The sequence below is a fragment of the Cyprinodon variegatus genome, unplaced genomic scaffold, assembly GCF_000732505.1.
Source record: "Cyprinodon variegatus isolate N-32 unplaced genomic scaffold, C_variegatus-1.0 Scaffold432, whole genome shotgun sequence".
NCBI lineage: Eukaryota > Metazoa > Chordata > Actinopteri > Cyprinodontiformes > Cyprinodontidae > Cyprinodon > Cyprinodon variegatus.
Genome location: NW_015150885.1, coordinates 352135 through 364445, shown reverse-complemented (window position 1 = coordinate 364445; position 12311 = coordinate 352135). Strand labels below are relative to the sequence as shown.

Here is a 12311-nt window from a genome sequence, read left to right as displayed (position 1 = left end):
ACAGAATTGGAATAATGCTCCTAATAGTTGAAATGCAACAGTTATTAGGGTTGAATTAATCTAATACTAATTTACATTTTCAAAAAACACACACTATCAGCGGAGGGGCTAACACAGATTTATGGCTAAAAATTGTTGAGTATCATCTACATAACAGAGGTATATAACCCCATGCTGCTGGTACATTGTAACATCACTGACAGAAGCAAGGCTGCCATAAACAGGCCCTGCTACACCTGGCGGTGCCTGTGAACCTCTGGACATCATCTACACTACCATTGCAGGTTAGGTGTCTTGCCAACTGACCTGGGAATTGAATTGAATTGAAATCCCTCAGTTGCAGGACACACTTCTACATCCTACGCCAGAACTACAAAGCATACAGTTGTTGTTTAAGAGATAAGACTTCACGGAAGGGTTGGGTGTATGTTGTTGTTTGTTGTTTTTTGTATATGTTTTAAAAGGATCAGATTTAGAATAAAATACTTTGCATTTTAACTTCCCATTTAAAACTTTGTCTGGTTTTCTCTCCATCCTCTCAATATTTTACGTTTGGCCAAATTAAAAATTTTCAAACATAAAGTTTGACTGAATTGGGTATTTTATCCTGAAATATTAGAATTTTAGTAAGTGTGTATGTGAGTATGTGTGTATTTAACCAGTTTATATCCACCCCTGTTCTTTTTAGCAATGCAAATTGGAGAGGCATTGTCCTTTAAATGTGAAGAATGTGGAGAAAAAGAAAATGTGGAACATGTACTGATGAACTGTAAAACATATGAACATGAGAGGGAGAAATTGAGGATGATTGGAAGGACAGGGCAAGAATGGAGTCTTAAAGGAATATTGGGAAATAAATGAAATATAAAGGATATTCACAGATTAAGGAAAGCATTATTTATTCATCTAAAGAATACAAAATTAAAAAATAGAATTTGATGTAAGGTAATGTTGCTACACACTCATGTACAGTAGGTGACGGTATGCACCTTAAAGTTGCTTGCGATCCACCATAATAGAAAAGAAGAAGAAGGAATTGTCCTTTTTATTAAAGATAAAATAAATAATATATGGCAGGAGAGATGAAATTTAGAAGAAAGAGGAAGGCATTTATATAAAATACAGAAGGAGGCATTCATAAGAAATCAGAGTATAATGAATAGCAGAGAGGAAGTATGGATAAACAGGTTGAGGATTGGGCATTCTAGTTTAAATAGTGGTTTAAAAATTATTGGGAATCATCCATCAGTTGATTGTTCTTATTGTGGGACAACAGAAGGATTAGAACATGTGTTAATTTATTGTAGAAAATATATAAAAGAGAGGAAAGAACCGGAAAGGGTAATGGGGAGTTCAGTAAATATGGTTAATTTATTAGGGAAGCATCATTTACATGATAAAGTTAAAGCACTTATAGTGTATTACCGCCATCAATTGGATGGACATGTAATTCAGAAAAACATTTCCTATATAGCTTCAAATATATATATATAAAAAAAAAACTAAATTAAATTAAATACATACTAATACACTCTCACACACACAAATACTAAATCCTCTCATCTAATGTAGTGTCTATTAAATACTTAATAAACTGCAATAAAACACTATAGAAGAAGAAGAGGAAGAACAGGAATTGTCCTTTACGCTTTCCGTCCGTTGTCATGGAGATTATGACGCTGAGCAGGATAAATTCAGATTAGCTTTAGCTGTTGGTCTTTTGACTGTTTCGCTGGTAAAATACAGTGAATTTTGAATTAAATGCCATGGCTGCTTTAGATACTCTCTGGGAAGACAGAGACGTTAGATTCGACATCACTGCGCAGTGAGTTTATTCTGGGTTATTAACCGCAGCATTGCTAGCAAGCTCACTCAGATAGATTACGTAGCTAAGTGGCTAACCAAATGCTACAAAATACCTTCCATCGTCCTTTGACAACCTAATTCAATTTTTTTTCTGCTAGCCTTATGTCGGAAATATCTGTTTAATGAGTGTGTGACATTAATAGTTTGTTGGATAATCCTTCTTGTGCACAGACAGATGAAAACCCGCCCAGGAGAAGTGTTAATCGATTGTCTGGATTCAATTGAAGACACCAAAGGAAATAACGGAGATCGAGGTGATGTTTCATTAGAGCGTAGCTGATGATTTTGCTAACATTTTAATAATATTGTTTTCTTAATTTTATTAAATTTTTTTTAGGACGACTCTTGGTGACAAACCTGAGAATAATTTGGCACTCGTTGGCTCTGCCTAGAGTCAACTTGTGTGAGTATAATTTAATATATCTAAATAGTGGACACGGCTGCCAACTTTTCACCAAATCTTGGGGTGAGATTTTGAAATAGTTTTGACAGGATTCGATCAAAAGGCTCTGAGGACATGTGCAGCTATAGGTTGGAGGTTTTCAGTGGATTTAACTGAAACAAAGTGTCAGTATGTGGGATATTTTAATTTCACAGTAAATGTTACTGAGTAACAATAAGTGATCTGTAGCTATGTGGAACATTTTTCTCACAATATCCATTATTTTCTATATTCTGGTCATTTTTAGAGAATTGAAGTATGGGCCCTACTGAAATACTTGCATCTTAAATATACTGTAAACTAAGAATTTCACAACTTTGTTTATTAATTATTCTATGTAGTTTAAGTAAAATAAACAATGGGAAACTAATAAGTTATCACTGGATTACTGACACTAATACAGGAACCAGTGCAATCGAAATCCATGTTAACTATACTGTATGAATATTTGGTAATAGGCTAAGGATTAAAAAGCTTAATTCATTATGTCATTAGTTTTTCTTATAATTGACAAAACAGCTAAACAGTTCGGATCATCTAGAAGGCTTATAAAAACTCACCATGACACAAGACAGCACTTCTCTGGATGTTTCATTTGGAAAATGTGATGGAAATTAAGTTTACATATTCAATGGACCAAAATAAGAATAAATTAATAAGATAAGTAATAACAAAAAATGAGATCATCCCTTTGGTTCCCCCTTTATGAATCCTGGATAACTGAGTTGTTCTGCACATCCTCTCTGTATGTGGTTGGTCTTTTCTTGGGTGGCTGATCTTTTGAAAAATAAAATGCAATGGTTCTTTTTTCTTGTTGTGGAGCTTCTATGAGTTTGAGAGGCAAACCTGAATTCAAGCACTAGATTGCTCAAAATCTTCAATAATTTACAAAGAGAATTAACCTATTACAGATGAGATAAGATAAAAAAATTAAAAATGACATACCTCATAAGAACTGTCTTTGTTCAATATCTAGCACAGTGAATAGGTGTGAATACGGACTGGATATGAACCTGGCATGTCCTTGTGTGTTAGCACTAAGGTTGTATTAAAAACACAGACTGGATTTTGATCACCATTGTATTTTTATACATAAATAAGTGGAACGGAGTTGAGTTTTAATGTCTGTAATTTTTTTGTGTGAGAAATTGGGAATATGGAGTGAGAGTGTGTAAAGACACTGAGATGGGTGAGTCTCACTCCTAATGGGTGAGAGTTAAGAGCCCTGAGTGGATCATTAGTCTGAATGTGTGTGTGTCATAAAGTTATATCTACTATCTCTCGTAAAATATAATATGTCACGTTTCTGTTCTTTGTATGCAAAGCCGTGGGTTACAGCACCATTATTAATATCACAACAAGGACTGCACACTCTGTGAGTAACTCTGTCATTTACTTCCTTAGATTTTCATTCATATAGCTGAAGGATTGTCATAAGATATTACCTCTTATTTTTCTTTTCAGTATATTTTTTTCAAAATTATTATTTTTTTTTTTTTATTTTTTTTTTTTAGAAACTGAGAGGACATACTGAAGCTCTCTACATCTTAACAAAGTCAAACAACACAAGATTTGAGTTCATTTTTACCAATCTGGTTATCGGAAGTCCAAGGCTCTTTACCTCTGTGATTGCTGTACACAGGTAAAAGAAAAACACTGAGGGAGGGTTCTATTTGATATATAGAGCTGGTGGGTTAATGTTATGAATTCTGTTTTGTTCAGGGCTTATGAGACCTCTAAGATGTACCGGGACCTGAAGCTACGAGCTGCTCTCATTCAAAACAAGCAGCTCAGACTCTTGCCTCGGGAGCAAGTGTACGATAAAATCAATGGAGTTTGGAATCTATCCAGTGATCAGGTACTGCTTTTGTCCAGAAAGTTTTTCACTGAGATGGTTTTTAAAATTTTTGACTTTTTGACAAATCTCTTGAACATAGGCATGCATAGACAAAACAGGATCTCCCTTTGTTAAAAAGACAAACTCGAATTTTTGTGTATTCAAGCTTTTAAGTTTAAAGTGAATGATTTTGTGTAACATGCTTTTCTTTTGTAGGGTAACCTGGGGACCTTCTTTATCACCAATGTTCGGATAGTGTGGCATGCCAATATGAACGAAAGCTTCAACGTCAGCATACCTTACCTCCAGATTGTAGGTTTACCCCTGTGAGGGTTTTACCCTTCTTAAATCCACCAGTTCATATTCATGCATATTCATGAAAAAAATCCAGTTGCAAAAACAGCTTCCAGATCATCAAGCAAAACCATTTTTTTCCATTATCTAACAGCAAAGTCCTCTTATGTACTATTGAACACCTTACAAGCTTGAAACCAACTGGATTTTATTCTTTGTAATCTTAGTTTATGACAGTCTTTTTAAAGTGCCTATGTTCCATTGTTGTGTTTTAATCTATTTACATAGTGTGGACCTGTTTATTTTATTGACTAACCAATTTCTCTCCTCTTCAAGTGGTCAATCAGAATAAGAGACTCAAAGTTTGGCCTGGCTTTGGTGATTGAAAGTTCACGACAGGTGACTTCTTTATGCTTTTCCATCATAAAGGTTTTCCTCTTCATGCTTTATGATGCACTAATGACAGCAGTCTTCTTGTGTTAGAGTGGAGGATATGTGCTTGGGTTCAAAATTGATCCAGTGGAGAAGCTTCAAGATGCTCTCAAAGAAATCAACTCTTTGCATAAAGTTTACTCTGCAAACCCCATCTTTGGTGTGGATTATGAGATGGAGGAAAAGGTAAGCAAGCTTTAATAGTGTTTAACATTACTTTTAATTAGACCAACACCTGAACCATGATTGAAAAGTATTCAAAACTACTCCCCTCCCCTTTAAGTTCTGTATATTTTTAGAGTTATTAGAGTGCACTTTTTAATGTCTTGTAATGGTACAGTTGCATTCTAGCATAGATTTTCATTTTATTTTAAGTGAACAGAATGGAATGATTATTAAAATGCTATTGTGAATTAAAATCCCATAAGTGCCACTTGAATTATGTATTCATTTACTATCAGAAGGTATTCAATCAGTAATTGAAGTCTCCTTTTTTAATGTAAACTGCTGGAAATAGCTGTTTGTCTTTCCAAGCCAAAATGTTCATTAGAAAAAAATGTAAACAAAGAACATCATGAGGACTTGCAGCTATAAGACTCCATGACCACCACTGTTCCCAACAACCTCAATAAGTTGGTACATTCATGTTGATTTTGCACAGTTTCTACATTAGTCAGTTAAATAACATGCTGCTGTCATTTTGCACATCTCTGATGTAGCTGCTATTTTCAAATATCCATTACTGTAAAGATATAGACAACTTTTATTGTCGTTTTGTATACACTCTGTGCATACAAACGGAATTTTGTGTTGTACAGCTCTCATGACATTTCCATTTCCTAAAGTGCAGCAGCGATCAATGTAAACAGTGTGGGAGAAATAAACTTGCAGAAAAACACATTGATATGGAAGTTAAGAGCATTAATATATATTTACAAAAATGTCCATAGCTGTATATTGATTATTTATTCTTCAGATGCACAGTATTTACATTTTTAAAACACTTTACAGTACAGTATTTTATTTTTTTAACTCTTCACTATTATGTTATTCTTATACACCTTTCTAAGGTCCAAATTTGGTTAACCATTTTTTTCCTATTTTTTTTTTTTTTTTTTGCTGCTTTATACCTGTTGTGGGACAATAAAGGGATTTTCTATTCTATTCCATTCTATTTTATTCTATTCTATTTTATTCTATTCTATTCTATTCTATTCTATTCTATGGGACACAGCAGACGGGTCAAAGATAAAGGCGTGGATACATTTATACCAAAGTTAGGTTATAAAACAGCATTCCGATCTTTGATTGTTTCATAGAGTACAGTTAAATCCATCATTTCATAATTGCCACCCATCTAAATTGGCTGGCCAAGAAAAAGACCCTCATAGTTGCTTTGGAAGATCTATAATTATTTAATTTGATAATTATTAGTAATGCACTCTACATTTATTTTTTAATGGAACAGTATAAAAAAGATAGTAATAGGAAGTCCTGCAGGGGAGCAAAAAAACAGATTCAGGGAATTTCCCTTGGCATGAGACCCAGAATTGAATTTTTCCCACATGCAAAGAAACAGTGAAGAAAAAAACAATACTGAACATCCCTCTAAAACAGCATCACTATACGAAGCATGGTTGCGGCTCCATCGTGTTTTTAGGATGTTTCATTTATCACTATTTCGCTGGTCAGAATTGGTAAGCAGAAGTAAATTCAGGATCAATTGGGATGGAAAATATGTTCATGGCTGCAAAATACTCCATATCTGGGCAGAGGTTTGTGTTAAAATGTCCTTGTCAAAGCCAGGAAATAAATCTAAACACTATGCTTGTCTAATAATTGCAATAAATATAAGTGTGTGGTTATGTGACAAAATGTGACAAGTTGAAAAGATGTTAAGAGGTCGACAAAGTACTCTAGCTGCCCTTTTTCTGGTTTTCAGCCACAGCCGCTGGAAGAACTGACGGTGGAACAGCCCCCTGATGATGTGGAAATCGAGCCTGATGAACAGACTGATGCTTTTACTGTGAGTGAGCTCGCCGGCCTCCGCTACACTCTCCGTCCTCTGGGAGTCTAAAGCTTGTCAGACTCTCAGAATAACTACCAGCTAATATTTCCCAGCATGACAAACCCAACAAGAGTTTGTGTTGCTTAGTGCGTCTGTCTGTGTTGCCTTCAGTCCCAATTACCTACCTTAACAACCAGAATATCCCACTCAGAGCAATAATTAATGTTAATTACCTGTGTTTTTTTGGTTCCAGGCCTACTTTGCTGATGGTAATAAGGTAAATAAACTAATTAAGTAAACTTAAGTTTTTAGCCAGCTGAACATAAAGTGAGAACCTAATATCTTTGTTTTTATGCCACAGCAACAAGACCGTGAAGCAGTTTTTTCTGATGAGCTTGGCCTCGCCATTGAGAGACTTAAGGATGGCTTTACCCTCCAGGGGCTGTGGGAAGTGGTGGGCTGAAAAAACATCAGTGTGCTCTATGGACAGACAAGAGGGCATTTATTTATCACTAATAGGCTAAGATTAAGGTTACACCTAATCTACAATTGCTTTTTGGGTTTTTTTTGTTGTTTTTTTTTTGTTTTTTTTTACGGCACGAGTGGACCGTTTCATGTACAGTAGGCTGACAGGAAAGGGGGTATGAGAGAGGGGGAGAGACATGTGGGAAAGGACCACAGGCTGGATCCGAACCCGGGTCGCCCGCGTCGAGGACAAAGGCTTCCATACATGGGTCGTGTGCACTTATCACTGCGTCACCAAAGCACACTCCAAATGCTTTGTTTATAGAAAATATACTAAATTTCATTTTTTATGAAAAAGGGGTAACTTTTATTAACTGTTTGTTTTTAATGCTGTAACAACAGGGTATCTACACAGCCTGAGAATAGGGGAAAATTCTTCCTCATATCATTCTTGTCTATCCTTCTTTGTTTCCCTCTTTGTGTCCTATACCTTTCCATCTTTCATTTATTCTTTCTTTGGGTCTTTTTATCTCATTTCTGTCCTTTCCTTATTGGTGTTCTTTCTTTCTACTTCATTTTCTGTTCACCTGCCTCCTTTTGTCTTTACGCCATTTTTCTTTCTTCCTTGTGTCCTACCTTCCTTTCTGCTTTGCTTACTTCTTTATGTCCTTCCTTGCTTCTTGTGTCCTTCCTCCCTCCCTTCCTTGTTGTCTCTGACAGCAATAACGTAAACAATAGAGGTATTTGCTTATAGGATGTAAAAGTCTATTGAGAATAAAATCTATTTAAATAAAGTCTGTTCTTTTCTCATTGATTGATAAAACATCAACATACTTAATAGTTCTTAATGTTGAGGTGTCATAGTCTAATTAAAAAGATGTACTAATATTTAAAGAATGAAGGATAAGCTACCTGGCTGCTGGTTAGGGGGCGTTTGAATGTCTCACAGCATAAAAACTGAATCTCACAGACTGGGCTGTCACTGCTATCAATAAACCGTGAGTCAACATATAGATTTTTCATCGTGTTATAAACTGTAGATGTCATCACATGAGTTAAGGTGATATAAAAGATTAGAATCGAATGTTCCTTTCAGAAAGAGAGCCAAAGTTGGAATAAAGCATAAGGATTGTGTTATTTTTGTGTGGCTGTACAACAATATAGGAGTGACAAGGCTCCACAGTTGTTTGGCCTTTGTGACAGCTGGGTGAGAGCTCCACTTTGGCCAACCTGAATTCTTCCTGGTTAGGGTGGTGGGCTATATTTAGCAGGGCATGGTTATATTGAAGCAGCTACAGACCTGTGTGCCTGTAGTGTGCTGCCTTCTGTCCACAGAAGAGAATGGACGCCCAAGGTCTGAGAGAGGATCTTCGTCTGTTTCAGAGCACTCTGTTACAAGATGGACTCAAAGAGCTCTTGAATGAGAATAAGCTGATTGACTGTGTCCTAAAGGTTGGAGACAGAAGCATCCCCAGCCACCGGCTCATTCTAGCAGCATGCAGCCCATATTTCCGGGAGCTTTTCTTCTCTGTGGATGGACAAGAGGTGGACAGGAAGGAGGTCGTCTTGGAGAACCTTGATCCTAACCTTATGGAGCTGATTGTGAATTATCTGTACTCTGCTGAGATTGACATCACTGACAGCAACGTTCAGGACATCTTGGCCATTGCAAATCGGTTCCAGATCCCCTCGGCGTTCACGGTTTGTGTGAATTATCTACAAAAGAGTATCACAGAGAAGAGCTGCCTCGCCATCTACAGGCTGGGGCTGATGCTGAACTGTGCCAGGCTGGCCATGGCAGCCAGAGATTACATCGCCGATCGCTTTGAGACCGTTGTCAAAGATGATGATTTCCTAGAGCTCGCCCCACCTGAGCTCTTCGCCATCATCGGAGCTGATAGGTTAAATGTTGAGAAAGAAGAGTCTGTGTTTGAGGCTCTCATGAGGTGGATCAGGAAGGATAAAGAAAAACGAGCAAAATCCTTGGAGGAGGCTTTTGACTACATTCGCTTCCGTCTTATTCCAGAGAAATACTTCAAAGAAAAAGTGGAGAAAGATGAGCTCATCAAGGCTGATCCAGAGCTCCTCAAAAAGATCAAAGTCATAAAGGAAGCATTCGCAGGCAAGCTGCCAGAGAAGAACAAGGGCTCAGGTGATGCTGAGGGAGAGGAGGAGACGCTGCCAGGTTACCTGAACAACAACCGCAGATACGGCATGTACGCCAAAGATGTGATCGTCATGATTAATGACACTGCCGCCGTGGCTTACGACGGCCAAGAGAATGAATGTTTTCTGGCAGCAATGTCTGAGCGAATTCCCCGAAACCACGTCAGCCTCACATCGAAGAAGAACAAGCTGTATGTGCTGGGAGGATTGTTTGTAGATGAGGAGGATAAAGAAAACCCACTGCAGTGCTACTTCTACCAGGTAGGGAAGCGTTGCTTGATTCAAACAGCGCTCAGTTTTTAAAACGTGTCTTTACTTTTCAGCTGGACAGCCTTGCTGCCGAATGGCAAGCCCTTCCACCGATGCCTTCCCCTAGGTGTCTCTTCGCAATGGGCGAATTTGAAAACCTAATATTCGCAGTGGCAGGAAAAGATTTACAGTCCAATGAGTCTCATGACACCGTTTTGTGCTATGATACAGAGTAGGTTTCACATGTTAAACATTTGAATGGAGGTTTACTTAGAATAGTTTGTCCTTACAGAAGTCGTGTTTCTTCTACTTCCAGGAAAATGAAGTGGACAGAAACAAAGAAGTTACCTGTGAAAATCCACGGCCACTGTGTGGTATCTATGAACGGCTTAGTGTACTGCCTAGGAGGAAAAACTGACGACAAGTAAGCTCCTGCATGCATTTAATGCAAATGAAACTTTTATTAGCTCTAACAATGGTGCTGTTTTGTCTTCTTCACTAAAGCAAAGCAACAAATAAGATGTTTGCATACAACCACAAGAGGTCAGAGTGGAAGGAGGTCGCTTCAATGAAGACTTCTAGATCCATGTTTGGAGCAGTTATCCACAAGGGCAGGCTTATTGTCGCTGGAGGAGTCAATGAAGACGGACTGACAGCAGCATGCGAAGCCTATGACTTTGGGTCCAACAAGTAAGGGCTGGATTTTAAATACAGATATGTTCGTTATTCAGAACATTCAAGCCAGATCTTCCAGTGACAGTTTATAGATGAAAAAAAGTTTTCTTTGTACTACAGCTGCTTTTTTTTTTGTCCAATTCCCAGAACCTTTATACAGTTTAAGTGATTTAAGTATTAGTAGTAGTATATGAAATATTTAGGCACAAAGGCTTCTAAAACAGAATTAGCAATTGTTCCAATTGGTAAAATAACTTTTATTTTAGATACCTGTTAGCTAAAGTATATATAAATCATCTGAAGGATGAATAATCTACCGGGTCCTTGTTGAATTCTGTCCTGTCCCCTAAATACAAACCTCTAGGTTTCTGCCATGTGTATTCTTTAGTTCTGGCACAAATTTTTAAAGTGTCTTTAGGCACATGTCGTATAATGAAATTTCTAAATGTTAGAACTTATGTAGAATTACGATATGGAAGTTTTTTCTTAATACTGAAAGTAAAAAAAAGAAAAAATTCAGTTTTTATGAAGTTATGGTGAAAGGATTTTAATTTTTATGGGAACATCTAGCTACATTTTATAATAGCAACAGTAAATTTCTTGATCATTTTAGATGTTTTTGCATTTTTAGGAATTAAATCCATATAAACTACATTGTAATGAATTCCACCACCTAAAGACTGGAGTTTCTCATAAAAAATTATAACTGGTAAGAATTCGTAGAACAATTGTTTATTTAAAGGGTTCGTAATTATTTAAATCATAATAAATACATTAGTGTACAGGAAGATTTAAAAGGGTCAGAAGACATCAGAATAAAGCCTAAAGACAATGGATGTATGAATGAAAAAAAGGCCATATTTAATGGTAATTTATGGTGTTAAAAAAAAAGCCCAATGAAATGACTAACTGGTAAATATCTTACAAGTACTAATCTATGTTTAAAATACTTATGTCTTTTATTTAAGCAGAAAAACGAGTAATTCCATTGACTGTTACTTTAAAAGGCTTTTGCAAAACGAAGTATAACAAAAAAAGATGGAAAGTTTATTCTTGTTACTTAAAATCTTTCATACTCGCCAAATTTTAGATAATTATGTTCTTTGTTGCAGGTGGTCGCCCTTCACAGAGTTTCCCCAGGAGAGGAGCTCAATCAACCTGGTGAGCTGTGGGGGGCTGCTGTATGCTGTGGGAGGCTTCGCCATGGTGGACAACGAGAACCACGAGTGTACGCCTACTGAAGTCATCGACATTTGGCAGTATGTTTGGGTTTTCCTCCTGTTACCATCAATTTATACATTGTGTTTAAATACAGTAGTAATACTTTTTTTATTGGTTGTATCAGGTATGAAGATGACACCAAACAGTGGAGCGGGATGATCAAAGAGATGCGTTACGCAGCCGGAGCTTCATGTGTCTCCATGCGACTGAACGCAGCCAAAATGCCCAAACTGTAACGCAGGACCTTTGCCTCTTTGCTTTCGGACAGTTTTATTTGCAAGCTCCTAGAAAAAGGTGGTTTTTATTGTTTTAAAATGAAGTAACTTTTTCCTGTGTTGAACTACAGTCTGATTAAAATGTTTAAAAATAAAAATGATATATCAAATAAGAAAAAATATTTCAGTTTTTAAGCTAACAAAAATGATATTTATGTATTTGAGATACAAATAGATTAAAGTTAGGGAGGAGTTTCCTCCGTAACTTTAAAGGAAAATATTTCAAGCTGCGTTCATACATAAAAAAATGTTTAACATGGAAAAAGGCAGTATAGACAAAAGGTTACAAAATTTCGATTTTTTTTTTTCTAAATAACAAAAATACAAATAAAATCATATATTAAATCTTCATTAATCCAATAAGACACAACCACTTCCCAT

General features: G+C 36.5%; 2 protein-coding genes across 2 annotated transcripts; both read left to right on the top strand.

Moving 5' to 3' along the window:
* The first annotated feature begins 1671 nt into the window (after nt 1–1671).
* Nucleotides 1672–8119, top strand: bbs5 (Bardet-Biedl syndrome 5). Its single transcript, XM_015388679.1, has 12 exons — nt 1672–1825; nt 2038–2120; nt 2204–2269; nt 3634–3683; nt 3823–3950; nt 4031–4166; nt 4362–4457; nt 4776–4838; nt 4923–5057; nt 6814–6897; nt 7133–7156; nt 7241–8119. Exons 1-12 carry the CDS (start codon nt 1767–1769, stop codon nt 7340–7342), a joined length of 1026 nt encoding a protein of 341 aa, XP_015244165.1. The 5' UTR covers nt 1672–1766; the 3' UTR covers nt 7343–8119.
* Nucleotides 8120–8626: 507 nt separating this feature from the next.
* Nucleotides 8627–12050, top strand: klhl41 (kelch like family member 41). The gene is made up of 6 exons (XM_015388673.1): nt 8627–9771; nt 9834–9991; nt 10076–10183; nt 10264–10449; nt 11547–11693; nt 11780–12050. Exons 1-6 carry the CDS (start codon nt 8686–8688, stop codon nt 11889–11891), a joined length of 1797 nt encoding a protein of 598 aa, XP_015244159.1. The 5' UTR covers nt 8627–8685; the 3' UTR covers nt 11892–12050.
* The last annotated feature ends 261 nt before the right edge of the window (nt 12051–12311 follow it).